This window comes from Eptesicus fuscus, chromosome 25 (genome assembly GCF_027574615.1).
Source record: "Eptesicus fuscus isolate TK198812 chromosome 25, DD_ASM_mEF_20220401, whole genome shotgun sequence".
NCBI lineage: Eukaryota > Metazoa > Chordata > Mammalia > Chiroptera > Vespertilionidae > Eptesicus > Eptesicus fuscus.
Window position 1 is genome coordinate 3609165 of NC_072497.1, and position 15900 is coordinate 3625064.

General features: G+C 40.3%; 1 protein-coding gene across 3 annotated transcripts in view; it reads right to left on the minus strand.

Annotated features, from left to right (window-relative positions):
* Positions 1 to 3113: 3113 nt before the first annotated feature.
* Positions 3114 to 15900, minus strand: part of BTBD1 (BTB domain containing 1) — a 28303-nt gene continuing 15516 nt past the window's right edge. For 2 of the 3 annotated variants that reach the window (XM_054713211.1, XM_054713210.1), the window contains 4 exons: positions 14057 to 14249; positions 8229 to 8316; positions 5979 to 6125; positions 3114 to 4874 (listed from right to left, as the gene is read on the minus strand). In XM_054713211.1, coding sequence (XP_054569186.1) covers positions 4719 to 4874; positions 5979 to 6125; positions 8229 to 8316; positions 14057 to 14249 — 584 coding nt within the window. In that variant the 3' untranslated portion in view covers positions 3114 to 4718. The remainder of the gene's footprint in view (positions 4875 to 5978; positions 6126 to 8228; positions 8317 to 14056; positions 14250 to 15900) is intronic. The other variant, XM_054713212.1, reaches the window with a different exon arrangement.

Here is a 15900-nt window from a genome sequence, read left to right on the forward strand (position 1 = left end):
ACTTAATATTCATTATACAAAAACATGAAAATAAAGGCCCATCCTAACAACTTTAAAAAAAGAAAAGAAAAAAGAAGGCAATGGGGCACAAAAGCTGAATCCGTATTAAATAAAATTGGTTAGGTCATGCCAGTCTCAATTAGAGCTTTGACAGTTGTGATGGAAATAAAAGGAGCACTTGCTACGGTGGATTATAAATGGTGCCTGGCAGTTGTCCAGATGGTAAAGACAGAGGGTAGAGGAGTCCTATCAAGAACCATTCAGGGGTGGCAGCCATCTCCTGCTCAGCACCATGGCTGCCCTCAGACCCCTCAGGAAACCCACGATTGTCAAAAAGAGGTCCAAGTTCACCTGGCACCAGTCAGACCGATGTCAAAATTAAGCGGAACTGGCGGCATTGACAATGGGGTGCATAAAAGATTCAAGGGCCAGATCCTGATGCCCAACATCGGTTATGGGAGCAACAAGAAAACACAGCACCTGCTGCCCAGTGGCTGTCGGAACGTCACGTCACGTCAAGGGGCTTGAAGTGCTGCTGATGTGCAGTAAATCTCACTGTGCTGGTAACGCTCATGTCTCCTCAAAGACCCACAAAGCCACTGTGGAAAGAACAGCCCAGCGGGCCATCAGAGTCACCAATCCCAATGCCAGGCTGCGCAGCGAAGAAAATGAATAGACAGATTGTGTGCACATTGTATTTGTGTTAATAAAATCATAAAATTCTGCCATCTGGCATTTCAAAAAAAAAACACACACACACACACACACAAAAAACATCCAGGGACTCGCCCCTTCCTCACGTGGGAGTCTGTACTTGTTCTTCAGTACATTTCCACCTTTCCACCAAAAACCAACCAACCATTCAGCCTTCCCCAAAGGTGAGGTATCAGCTCCATTTGCCACCTAACCCGTTTCCCTGACTTGTTGCTTCTGCCCAAAATTTCGGCCTCTCGAGGGAAAGAGTGGGACAGCGCCCAGTGGTGTGGGCAAGGACGGGGACTATGATCCAAATGGCAGGAAACTGATGGTAAATATTTGTACTGGCTCCTATTTTAACTTCCTTCAGTTCTTCGTAAAGTTCCATGTACCAACTCCATCTTGTGCCAATGGAGAAAATGGATTTTTAAAAATATTTTCATTCATTTTAGAGGCAGGGAGAGGGAGAGATAGAAACATCAATGATGAGAATCATTGATCAGCTGCCTCCTGCATGTCCCACACTGGGGATTGAGCCCACAACCGGGCATGTGCTCTGACAGGGAATTGAACCATGACCTCCTGGTTCATAGGTCGCTGCTCAACCACTGAGCCACACTGTCTGGGTGAAATGGATTTTTAAAGCAGGCAAACTACACAAGAGCCGTGCAGCTCTGGGGCTGGTATCACGGTGGCAGCATCCCCTCTTTCGAAAGACACATTTTGCCTAATACAAGCGACAATGACCAGGTTTTAAGTCTGGAAAGCTGGAACAAGGGAGCAGAACAAAGAAAGCAGTTTGAAGGAGATGGGACTAGAAAGGGAAGTGGAACAGACACTTTTGGGTTTTTTTTTTTCTTTTGTATGTCTTTTTATAGATTCAGAGAGGAAGGGAAACGGAGAGATAGAAACATCAATGATGAGAATCATTGATCAGCTGCCTCCTGCATGCCCCACACTGGGGATCGAGCCCACAACCCAGGTATGTGCTCTGACAGGGAATCCAACTGTGACCTCCTGGTCCATAGGTCAACACTCAACCAATAAGCCATATTGGCCCTGGCCGGCCGGCCAGGCAGGAACAGTTAAGTTTTACACATATTGCATGTAACATTGGCTCTCTCTAAGGTCCTAAAACCTGTCTATTCCCAGGTAAACTTTTCTCTAAAACTACAGATACCACTATAGTTTTACTACTATGTAGACCTAAAACAAAGGATACTTTGATAATGCAAATAATCTCAATTTGTGGGGTAGATACTGGAATCATCACACTTTTTAAAAAATAGAAAATACTTTATATTCTACAGTAAATACAGGTCAGCCAGGTCCTATTGTGAAGTTGGAGAAAATGGCGACACGTTACTTTGGGACCCAGAAGAATAATATTGCCCACCTCTATAGCTTGGGAGATAGACTTGAGCTTAAATTCTGCCTCCCACCAGTTAATAATTTTTTTAAATGAGTTATAACATTTATTTAAAAATTTTTTAAATCCTCACTTGAGGATATTTTCCCACTAAGTTTTAGAGAGTGGAAGAGAGAAGGAAAGACAGAGAGAAACATCAATGTGAGAGAAACTCATCGATTGGTTGCCTCCTGCACAAGCCCCAACTAGGGCCCGGGCTGGGGAGGAGCCCGCAACCGAGGTACTTGCCCTTGCCTGGAATTGAACCCAGGACCCTTCGGTCTGCAGGCCAATGCTCGATCCACTGAGCCAAACCCGCTAGGGCAGTTAATAACCTTTTAAACATGAATTCCTTTGCCTGTGAAGCGGGTATTATAATAGCACTTACCTCATAGCGATGTTGTGAGAATGTGTGTCAAGTACTCAGTGCAGAGGCTGGTACACAGTAACCACTCCGGTAGCTATTACTGACACTAAACAACAGTGAGACGGCCATCACGCTGCCAAAGATAAGTAACAAGCAGTCTTCATTTTCCTACCTCCTGAGATTAGAGCCGAGGCTACGAAAACCTGATCAAGAAACAGATGACAGCAGATGTCATTGCTGCAGTTCCTATGACTTGCTTTACGGCAGCAGCGAGGCATTCTTAACTTGTGTTGCATTACTTCTGTAAATAAAAAATAAGTTAAACCTGCCCTAACTGGTTTGGCTCAGTGGATAGAGCATCGGCCTGCGGACTGAAGGATCCTGGGTTCGACTCCAGTCAAGGGCACATGCCCGGGTTGCAGGCTCGATCCCCAGTAGGGACATACAAGAGACAGCCCATCAATGATTCTGTCATCATTGATGTTTCTCTCTCTCTCTCTCTCTCCTCTCCCTTCCTCTCTGAAATCAATAAAAATATATTTAAAGGAAAAAAAAGTTAAACATCAATTAACTAGAACTCTTGTGCCAAAATGGCATCTTTACACTGAACTTTTAGAAGAAAAAGACAAGTGACAAAAAAAATAAATAAATGGATAATATTTATTTTTTAAAAATTCCAGGGATGCCCCATATCAGTAAACAGTCCCATTTCTTGCGCCTCCGCTATAGCTACCTTCAGTTACAATCACTGTTCAGTGCAACATACTGGAGGCATTTGAAATGCCTCAAACATTGAAAACCATGAACTTATCGCTAGTACACCATCCTGTTTAAGGCAGAAGTATTTTCCACAGTGGTTGGTGCAGAGTGTTTGCTGGTTAACCAGAACCACACATCCCACAGATACTCCAGTTAACTCAGGTTTAGATCCTTAAGGTCATGGAACCAGGGAGAGAAAAACTTCCCTTTTCTTCAGCAATGTCAAGCGACCTCTGCCACGTGCTACCTCACGACCTTCCTATAAATATACCATGAAATACAATGAAAGAAATTTTATACTCATTACTATTCTTTGAAAAAATTAATTCTATTTAAGCTGATACTTTTTGACTTGTGATTTTTAACCATCTTCCACAACTTACACTTAATTATACGTGTTTTTATAAGAGAATTGCTTTCAAAAGAAAAAAGAATGTCATTTATATAAAAATTTTCCTTTATAAAAAAGTGCATAAATATCATTCTGCCACATATACTTCCTATCCTTCCTACTACGGCTGTTCCTGTGACCTTTGTGAGGTCATGAATATTAAACATGTTTGACTCCTTAGATACAAGTGTGCAGGTGACAAAGTATGGTGTCACTTCAGCAGGAGTGATATGTTGGATATCTTTAAAATTTCAAAGTAGTTGTTAGAAATGTTAGTATTTCGTTCTATTTCGTGTTGTGTAAGCTTGTCACCCCAATGTTGACCTTAAGGGTGCTTACCTACTCACCACCATCACCACCACCTCAACCTTGGGAACTCACAGCAGCATCCCCCCCGACAGCCAGGTGTAATGGTGTGGTTCAGTGATAAAGAATCTAACCTTAGACTATACCTTAGATCCTTCGTTTTATCACATTATTGTGAACTGGTACAAACTCCATTTGTAGTTTAAAACTGTACTATGTAGCACATTACTATACTATTACAAAATATCCTTTTCTGTAAAAGCACTGAAAAATTTTCTTGGGCATTTATTAGGCCTATTTCTAGCAATATTCCAAATGTTAACAAACAGATATTTCAAAACTCCAAATATAAGGTCAGTTTTCTTAATGTCTGAAATTAGAGGAATAGGAATTCTATAGGAAAACTGACCCATGTCATCTCATATAACCTTAAAAATAATTCAAACAAAACAAACCAGCTATATCACAAAAATCTTTCAATTATAAAACTGTTGAAAGATCACGAGTCAGTTGGATTTATGAAATTATACAAGATAAAGCTGAAATAGCTGTGTTTTTTTTTTAGACAAACCCAGTTTTCTTTTCCCCTAAGGTTATAAGAAAATGGAAAATCTGCCTTTAAATTATGCAGAGATTTAAACAAACATTTATCTATCTCCTCTAAGAAACTGTTTCTCATCTTAAAATTATAAATATTCATAACACTCAAATTTTTTGTGTGGCCAGTTTTTTTATGCCGCTGAGATTAGACTGCATGGTACAATTTAGCCAAGATGTATTATGATGCTAAATTAGGTGTAAAATATTATTTCTGGTATTTGTCCGTCTTCTATTGAAGTGCCATTATTATTGCCAGGTGAACTAAAAAAGAAAAAAACAGTCTTGCTAGCAGATGTTTCATGCACTACTTTCTTCAATCCTTTCGTGCCATAGTGGGAATCTGGACCCTAAATTAGAACAAAAGATTCATTAGTCATTTCCCTTTAATAAACACTCAATTTAAGGTGGTGTTTTAATTCGATTGATGATCTACTTACTATGTTACCTTATAGCTCCTGTATAAAATTTTATGCCAAGTCATTTAATGAAAATGGTATTGTTGCTACAAAGCTAATTAATGATTAAAATTACTGAATAGAGAGCTCAGCTATTAGAGAATAGTGAAATGGTTTTAAGAAAAGAGTTACGGCCCTAGCCAGTTTGGCTCAGTGGATAGAGCATCAGCCTGCAGACCAAAGGGTCCCGAGTTCGATTCCGGTCAAGGGCACGTACCTTGGTTGCAGGCTCCTCCCTGCCCCGGGCCCTGGTCAGGGCTCACGCAGGAGGCAACCAATCAATGTGTTTCTCTCTGTCTTTCCCTCTCTCTAAAAATCAATGGAAAAATATCCTCGGGTGAGGATTAAAAAAAAAAAGAAAGAAAAGAAAATAGTTATGCCCTGGCCAGCATAGTGTCGTACTGATACACCAAGGATGCAGGCTCTATCTCCAGTCAAGGCACATACAAGAAGCAACCAATGAATGCATAAATAAGTGGAACAGCCCTAACCGGTTTGGCTCAGTGGATAAAGCGTCGGCCTGTGGACTGAAAGGTCCCAGGTTCGATTCCAGTCAAGGGCATGTACCTTGGTTGCGGGCACATCCCCAGTAGGGAGTGTGCAGGAGGCAGCCGATTGATGTTTCTCTCTCATCGATGTTTCTAACTCTCTATCCCTCTCCCTTCCGCTCTGTAAAAAATTAATAAATATATTTTTAAAAATAAGTGGAACAACAAATCAATGTCTCTCTCTGTCTCCCTTCCTCTATCTAAAAAATCAATAAAGTAAAAATATCTTTAAATAGCTGTTTTACTTTATTTCTGTCAAACACTTTTTCTGCTGCTCAAAGAGCTACGTCTGATGAAGAACCATTTCTGTCGGAGCAGAGCTGTGCTGAGGCACTTCCTTCCCCAGATGCTCTCCCTCGTCCTGAAAGGCTTTACTGTCACCAGCTATGACACGCAGGAGGAAACCTGGGCCCCCGGCGTCCCCATCCGGGACACTCCCACGACTTACTTTGAGGGTCGCGCATGCGGTGTAGCACACGTTGGGCAAGATCTCGATGGGCTCTTTGAACATGACCCTGAATGTGCTCGCACTCCCATCACAGCTAAATCCAGTATCATTCTGTCCCAGGGTTTGTTTCTTTTCATATTCAATGATCTGTAATTTCAAAGAGAGAATTCCATTTAAGCTAAACCAACTAAAACAAAGTTTCACAGGAAAGAATTTTATAAAGCCCTTAGGAACGGCAGAATAGCCCTCTACAGCTCTGTGTTGTCATTTTTCTATACTCGTCTCTAACCGCCAAAAAGATGGCTGTAGACATGCAGTCAGAAAATGGCTATCACCCATGCAGCCAGGATGGGAGATGTCAGATAACTGGGGCTTGGCTGCAGGAGAAAGGAGCTTCCATTGAAGATATATGGCTTAGCAACAGGTTTTTTTTGAATGTATGCATTTTATTTACTTTTTAAAATACATTTTTATTGATTTCAGAGAGGAAAGGAGAGGGAGATAGAAACATCAAATGATGAGAATCACTGATTGGCTGCCTCCTGCACGCCCTCTACTGGGGATTGAGCCCGAAACCCAGGCATGTGCCCTTGATGGGAATCAAACCCACGACCCTTCAGTCCACAGGCCGACGCCAAACCCACTAAGCCAAAGCGGCTAGGGCTGAATGTATGGATTTGAGGTAGCTGAGGGAAATGAGCCTTTATTCCTTGCTAGCTTAAATCTCATTACTAGGAAATTCCCATGGCATTTCCTATGTCTAAATGTTATTTTACTGAAATTAAAATGACCTTAAATGCAGTATTCACCTACATGGATATTAAAAATGTGAAAACTGCCCAGGCTGGGTAGCTAAGTTGGCTGCAGCAGCATCCTGTACACCTGTGGGTTCAATTCCTGGTCAGGGCACGTACCCAGGTTCGATCCCAGTCAGGGCACGTATGAGAGGCAACCAATTGATGTTTCTCTCTCACATCTATGCTTCTCTCTCTCCCTTCCTCTCTCTCTCTAAAAATCAATAAAAACAGATCCTCGGGTGAGGATAAAAAAAATAACAAAAATAAAAAAGGTGGAAATGTCTTTTTAATTTAGTTCCACAATCTGTGCCAGGCTCTGGGGGACACCCTCAAGGAGCTTCCTATCAGCAGTGAAGAAGTTACTATGCACAGTGCCTCAGCACAGAGCCTGCAGGAGGAGGGCTATGCAAACGGTGGCGTGGCTGAACAGAGGAAAAGCAGATTTGGTTAGGAAGGGACGAGGCTCCAGAGAGGAGTTTTAAAAATTCAAGTCAGAACTCACTGGGTAACAAGAGAAAGGTCTCCCGGGAACAGCGTGTGCCAAGGCCAAGGATCACACACCTGCCTTTTGCACACATCAGATAAAGCCAGTCATAGTAAACCAGACCAGACCGTATGCTGTAAGGTCAGGACAGTGGTCACCTCTGTAGGGACAGTGACTGGAAAAAGACCACGAGGGGATGCCTGGGTACTGTGATGCCCTGTTCCTTGATCTGGCTGCTAGCTGCACCTATGTGCCCTTGACCGGAATCGAACCCAGGACCCTTCAGTCTGTGGGCCGATGCTCTATCCACTGAGCCAAAAAGGCTAGGGCGAAACATTGTTTACTTTTCTCATTTCTATTTTTTGTGTTTTAATTTATGTGTAATATGTAAGTAGAGTATTGCATATGGATAGTTTATAAATAAAAGTACATGTCGATGTCTTTCAAAAACAATTAAGTGGGGTGTGCAATAAAAATGTGGGGGACACCGGCTGATTGGAAGGAAACGGAGAGGTACTTAACTTTCTTCCGGGTGAGGTAACAGGGTCATTTCTGTAAGTGAGGGGGGCGGACCTGAGGAATGGGGCAGGGCACAGTCAGACAGTCAGAAACCAGAGGGTGTTCGGAGTAGTTAGAAGGAATGAGGCCGTTTTAAGCCGCAGAGTTCAAAGTGCAGTGAGAAAAGCAGGGGGTGTGGTAAGGCGGTCGGGGCACAGCAGGAAGGACCGCTGGGCGGGGTCCTGAGGAAAGAAAGCTCCTCGCACACTGAGGCTGCCTTGAAGGACTCCACTTTTCTGAAACCAGATTTTTTAGATCATTTGTAAAACAGAACTCTCTAGGCTTAAAATGCCACTCAGAGGCTTTCTGATTCCTTTGATAATTAGACTGAAATTTGGATTCTGTCAAAACAGTATCTTACGGTAAAATTACAGTTTATTTCAAGATGACATATAGTGGGGGGGGGTATACCTGTATGTTCACTTGATAATCCGTGGGACCATGAATAGATCCATATAAACCAAATCCGACTATAGAGATTCTTCTATTAACTGTGAACCTGAGAGAATGAACCAAATATAAAATAACATACATAACTCAGTACAAATTCATGTTCTAAAGCAGGGATGGGGAACATCTGGCCCAAGGGCCACATAAGGCCCGAGAAATCATTTGGTCTGGCCCTGCCAAGGCATTAGGGTGAGTTAATTAAATGTTTGACCGAATAGAGCAGGCTAATTTTTAAGTTGATGATTTTATATGGTCTACAAATGATGTTATAAATATCCAAATGGCCTTGGCAGAAAAAAGGTTCCCCACCCGTTCTAAAGGCTTATAAATTTCTTAAAGTGTTACCCAGAATGTCTAATTTTGCTCAGAAAAAGGAAAACTATCACAAATTAGACATCCTTGGAAATAGCATCTATTTACAAAAACAAAAAACAAAAGAACTCTTTCTAGAGCAGCGGTCGCCAGCCGGTGGTCCGTGAGGTCCGAAAGGTTGGCAACCGCTGTTCTAGAGTAAATGTTAACTTAATGGAAACTGAAGCAGAACCTGTTTCCTTTGAGTCAAAGGAATTTATTTCACCTAAATACCCACTCTTGTTGTAATAGTGATTTTTGTCCAAATACGTTTGTACATCTTCGTGAACAGATGTGTCGGCCACCAGGCCTGAAACACAGCATTCCGAACTATGACAAGCATTAGCTCAATGAACATTATCTGAGGACGTCACATTGACAACCTGGCACTGGGAAATGATGGCCAACAAGGCAGTCTCTACCCCTATGCACTTACGGCTTAATAACGGACACTGATAATAAACAGATAACGGAATAAATCATTATGAATGGTGATAAGAGCTGTGAAGGAAGCAAAGGGCTGGGACAGGACCTAATTAACAGGTGAAGCCAAATGAGGTTTCACACTAGAACAATCAGCAGGTCCAGTTTGGTCCTAATAGTTAAAACCACCAGCTCAGAATACTTCCTGTGCTGGGTGGGCACTGAGCTTCAGTTCTTTTTTTTTTTTTAATATATATTTTTATTGATTTTTTACAGAGAGGAAGGGAGAGGGATAGAGAGCTAGAAACATCGATGAGAGAGAAACAGCGATCAGCTGCCTCCTGCACACCTCCTACTGGGGATGTGCCCGCAACCAAGGTACATGCCCTTGACCGGAATCGAACCTGGGACCCTTTCAGTCCGCAGGCCGACGCTCTATCCACTGAGCCAAACCGGTTAGGGCTGAGCTTCAGTTCTTTACATGAATTACTTCCTTTAATCATCATAACAGCTCTATAAACTAAGTAACACAGTGTTACTTTTATTATCCGCTGTTTTTATAGTTGAAGAAACAGACGTTTAGAGAAACCAACTTGGCTGGATCAGAACCTGTGGCGGAGCTGGGACACAGATCCAGGTCTCCGCTAAAGCCCATTTCTTACCACTATGTTAAACTTCCAGGACAGATGAGGACTACCTGGAACAACTTTTAATGTCTTATCTATACATTGTTTTATTATAAAACATATATATATATATATATATATATATATATATATATAGTCTCTTTTTCAAAAAATAGAAAATGCAGTTAAACAAGCAAGAGGAAAAATTTTAAAGATCCCTGAATCCACCAGAGAGAACCCCCATTTATCCTTTGGCACATTCCCTTTTCACTCTTTTGTTAAATAGGAAAGATTCTTTTCTATGAGTATATATGTACTAGAGGCCCGATGCACAAAATTTGTGCAAGAAAAGGCCTTCCCTCCCCCGGCTGCCAGCAAGCTTCCCTATGGCACCCAGGACACGGGCTTCCCTCCGGCCACCAGCCGGCATCCAGGACCAGCTGGCACCAGGGACTCGGACTTCCCTCACAGCCCCAGCTTCATCCAGCAGGTCGTCTAGAAGGTTGTCTGGTCTAATTAGCATATTATGCTTTTATTATTATAGATATTATAGATTATTTTTAAAATCATGTCAGAATATACATATTTTTATATCTTCTTTTTCATATAAAGGTAAAAGTTCATACCAATTCATTCTATTTAATAACCCCCGCTTGTTAGATAATCTAGTAGGGTCTGTTATTATGTAACAACTAGAGGCCCGGTGCACGAATTTGTGCATGGGTAGGGTCTGGCCAGCCAGGGGAGGGGACGCAGGTGGTTGATGGGCCAGCCCCGCCCCCTGGTCAAAATCCTGAACTCTGGGTCAAGGGGACAATTTGCATATTGGCCTTTTATTATATAGGAGGATGCCATGATGATCATTTTAGTCTTAATTATTTCCTGAGAATAAATTCCTGGAAATAGAAACACTGGGAAAAATGAAAGGCATATTCTTAAGGCGTTAGCTAAACATTATCAAGTTGATTACAACACTCTACATACACAAGAAATTAAAATCATTTCTACCTCACTCTCAACAACCATGCGTATTTCCATTTCTTTTTGACGTTGAGAAATTAACACATTCTATTCATATTGCTTTATTAATGAGTTGATATATTTGCTTATATGCTACTAGATTTTCTTTAATGAAATACTCACTCATGTTCTTTCCCCATTTTTCTCTGAAAGACTATGTTATATAGTTACTTATGCTTTGTCAGTAATATCCATGACAAAAAGGTTCCTGTTTGTCATTTATCTTTTGACTTTATGGTAGTTTTAGACATAAACATTTTTTATTCTTTGTAGCCAAATTATGATTTATGCCAAGTTGAAAGAGGCCTATCCCTTCCTCATACTAAATAAACAGTCCCCTGTTCCAGCATTTTCATGGCTTTGTATTTGTAATGTTAAAACTTTAATTGATACAATTATTGGTAGATGGAATCAGTAAGGATCTAACTTTATTTTTCCGGTGGTTAATCTTTCCCTCAGATGTTCATTTATGTTGGGCTAGTATCTAAACTCCGTAGTATCTTCCATACAACACTAACGTACTATAGCTTTATGTTTGACCCATACCACTCGTTTTTAAAAAGAACCATTTACTCTTCTGGATAACCATTAGAATAATTTTGCCAGGTCAGTCTTCCCCCACAAAAACATGTGACTTCTGAATACACTAGTTAGTTTGGAAAGACACTGAGTCCAGTCAAAGTTCTCCAGTTCTTTATAAAGGTGCTATACTGTACATTTCTTATAGGATTTAATCCCATTACTTTGTTATATATTACTATTTTAAAATATATATATTTTTATTGATTTCAGAGAGGAAGGGCAGGGAAGAAAGAGACAGAAATATCAATGATGAGAGAGAATTACAGATTGGCTGCCTTCTGCACGCCCCCTATTGGGGATCAAGCCTGTAACGCGGGCATGTGTCCTGAACCAGGAATCAAACCATGACCTCCTGGATCGTAGGTCAACGCTCAACCACTGAGCCACACCAGCCAGGCATTTGTTACTATTTTAAGTGGAATCTGTTTTTACTTAATATTTTAACTGAAAATGTAAACATTTAAAAAAATTTTTATTGTGGCAAAATATATAACAAAATATACCATCTTAACCATTTTACTGGTAAGTGTAGGACTCAGTGGCATTAAGTACATTCACATTGTTGTGAACCAAATTAACCATCCGTAACTGAATTGGGATGACATATAGGAACATCATTGGTTTCTGCAGGCGTACTTCATAAGTGGTCACTATTCTTTTATTGGTTCTGATACACTTATTTTTATCGATGCCGAGGCTGTTCAGGTGGACAGGTTGTTCTCCAAAGCCACAAGGAGGCTTTGGTTTTTACAAAAGGCACCGCTGGCGGGGCAGGGAACCGGACTTACTGCAGTGCTTAGGACACTCAGTCTCCCAAAACAGCGTCCCAATCAGCGCTCAAGTGTCCTGGCAGAATTCATGTGGTGAAACACGTGTTTATAACTACGAGACTTGAACACTGCTGAAAACAGCAAGGTTAGCAAGCATCCCTTCATTGAGGTTTTAATAGTCTATCATCTTAAAGCAGTATTCTTTGAGACCTAGTATTAATGATTCTATGTGGAACGAAGGTGCAATTTTATCAAAAGTCTTTTTGACAACTACTGAAATCATCAAATTGTCTTTCTTCTTTGATGTGCTACTGTGGTAAGTTATATTAATATATTCCCTAATGTTGAGCTATTCTTTCAATCTACAAATAAACTCTATTTGCTCATACAGTGTTATTTTTCCAAGGTACTGCCAGAGTCAATATGCTAATATTTCACATGGAATTTCTTCTTCTATGTAAGTGAGACTGATCTGCAAATTTTTTGTCTTGTCAGATTCCTCTGTGAGGGTTATAGTTCTTTCCATAATTAACCAAATAAGCATTTTCTTCTTTTAATGCTCAAGGAAACGATTTGTTCCTTGAAGTTTTGATAAAACTCACCTGTAAAAACCACCTTGTGAAGGGACAGTTCGATAACTTTTAATTCCTTCCATGGTAATGGGCTTTCTTCTTCAGTCAATTTGATAAATTATATTTGCCTATAAATAATGATCCATTCCATCAAGACGTTCAATTTATTAGCACAGAGTAAACCCAGAATCAAAATAAAAATCTTCTCAGTATCTGATTATATTCCCATTATTTCTAAATGCAAGCTTGTTTTCTTCACTACCTTTGCCAGAGGTTTATTCATCTTATTGGTCTTTTTAAGGAACCAGTTTATGGTTTTATCAATTCTATTACTTTTAATTCATTAATTTCTATATTTACCTATCTCCTTTCTTTTTCTTTTTTTTTTTTTTGCTATTCATTTTCTAGCTACTTGAGTTGAATGCTTAAATGATTTCTACTGTAATTTATTTAGTAAAAGTAGTTTTTATGACTGTTTCTTTTTGTGACACTTTGTCTACTTTGTCCTTTATTATGAGTTTCAGATACAGTATTCTCGTTAATGATTGCTAAATAATCCACAAATGTGTTTTTAATTTCCATCTTATTCCAATTATTTACAAGGGTCCTCTCCCCCTGGGAGTCCCATATTTAACAAACTTGTTATGAGTTTCTAGTTTTATATAAAAGCTATTCAATAAGTGAAAATCCAAAGGCATGTTTTAGGAAAACTGGTACTTACTCAATTTTGACATTTAACCTAAAGAAACACAATAAAACAAAGATAACTTCCTAACAGGATTATACACCTGAATCTTTTAAGAATATTTTCCCTTTTAAAGCTCTTATAGCCGAAACCGGTTTGGCTCAGTGGATAGAGCGTCGGCCTGCGGACTGAAGGGTCCCAGGTTCGATTCCGGTCAAGGGCATGTACCTTGGTTGCGGGCACATCCCCAGTGGGGGTTGTGCAAGAGGCAGCTGATCGATGTCTCTCTATCATCGATGTTTCTAACTCTCTATCCCTCTCTCTTCCTCTCTGTAAAAAAATCAATAAAATATATTTTTAAAGCTTTTATAAATGTATACTGAGATATTTTCTTTTTTTTTCTATACTGAGATATTTCCCATGCAATGTCTGTGCAAAGAAAGAAAACTCACACTAAACAGAGTAAGATAAATATTAAGTTAAGTTGTAGCCCTAAGACTGTAAAACAGTGTCTGACCAATTAATGTCTCGACCTCAGCTCACCCGAAGCGGCAAGCCAAACAGAACTCACGTAACAGAAGGCCCGGCCCCACCCCTCCTTACATTAATTGTTCTCTCATAATTCAGTGAGAAGACCATACACCTCACTGCCTGTGTGATTCTTATAGTATAAAATAAGATGTTGGTTAGTTATCTCCCACAATATGGGGATAAAAGCCGCCCCAGCCCACCATGGCGTCCGTAACAGAATGACAGATACCTGATTCGATCGCTCGTCCCACTGTAGCCCCATCGGCTCTCTACTTGCTGGAACCTATTGATGCAACACTCCTTTCCGCGGAGGCAGCATCTCGGTCGATCAATGTAGTCTACTCGGGGTTTAGGATTGACAGTAAAGTGAAGAAAAAGATTTACCACTTCACGATCTGACAAAATTCCAGACTGAGCAGGACCTGTAGAAATACAAATACAAATCCATTTGAGGTTAACCTAATAAAACGTACGTGTTAAAATCATTAATAAGTCAAAGCTTCGATGAAAGCCTGGATTTTTCTATCCACTCCCCTCCTCTGAGTACCACAGACTTTCGTTTACCAGTAAGAGCCATTCCCTACGGCGGGGGGGGACACTCACAAGGGTAGCCGGAGCCGATGTTACTTCTCTGTTCCCCACCTAATACCTGTCTGAGGTTATAATCTGAACAATGGAATATATTTAGAAGTGGAAATAGGATAGTGCTTTCATTCTGGGGTTCAGAAATCAGCAGAGGGCAGGAGCTAAAATGGGAAGAGCTGGGGAAGCAGCATATCATATATCTTAGTTTCCCCATACAATGTTTCTGAGGACAGAAAAATTCCCAACAGCTTCAACTTCTCCAAGAATAAATAAAGGCTGCGCCTCATAAAGAGGCCAGGAGATTCCTCCCAAGGCTGGTTAAAAACGACCTAAATAAGAGACTACAAAACTAAATTATACATTTTTAAACTACAAAAAACAATGTGATAAACTAGAAATTTGGTTTAGGAAGCCATAAATTCAGATTTTAATAAAAAACCCTGATTTTTAAACACTACTAATGTTCCCAAAGAACTAACAATAAGATTTCATAATTCAAGACTATAATAAAATTTCCTTTGTTGAGAAAAAGTCTTCAGATCATGAAAAACATTCTCAGACATGTACCAGATACCTACCTAAGGAAAGTTATCAGAGAGACAGGCCAGTTGACAGAAGGTGAGTCAAAACAAACAACTTAAGAAATTCTCTCCTAAAAGAACTGGTGATGAGCACTAAAAGCAAAACAACCTAGAATTATGTGTAATTGTATTATTGTAGTATGGAGAGAGAGAGGGTGGGGGACAGAGAGAGAGAGAGAAAGAGAGAGAGAGAGAAATCAGGTACCATAAAGTGGTCGGGAAAGGCTGAAGGAAGAACACACCATCCTAACATTCTTGTCTTAAAATAGGGAAGGTCAATAAATACTGTTTTATTATGAAATGGAAAATTAAGAAAATTAAGGGGGAGGGCGATAAATGCAAAATGTGTCATTTCCAAATCTGTAGATAGAAAAGAAAGCACACACAATAGCAAAATAGAGAAAATAAAGGAAACTCTCCATGAAAACGTTTTTAGAAATACAGAGACAATTTGGGGAAACGAATTATGTGACTACTAAAACTATTAAGAAGTCTGTAGGATGCAACAGCCCTCGGCAGAGACAACTATGGCTAAAACACGTACAATAGCCCCTTCACGTTAACAGAGAAGCGAGCCGGTGCTTGAGAAGGGAAATACACTGAGAAGCTCTGCACCTCTCACCACGTTCTCCCCTTGGCATATTGCTGTTTGCTGCATGGGGCATAAATGCCCAGGAGAAACTGGCAAACTAGAGACTATCGTAGTCCTCATTTGACTGAGGAGACAAAAACTGGAATTCAAACCAAATGATTTCACAGGATTCCGCAGAAAGGGTCTAATTAGAGAGACAAGACCAACATTTTGTGCACAATTTCTGTATTTGCGGATTCCTAAGGTATGCACAAACACGAGGAAACTGAGACAAAGAAGCCAAGCAGAAAGGAGCTGCTAAGAGACTAAAGAGTT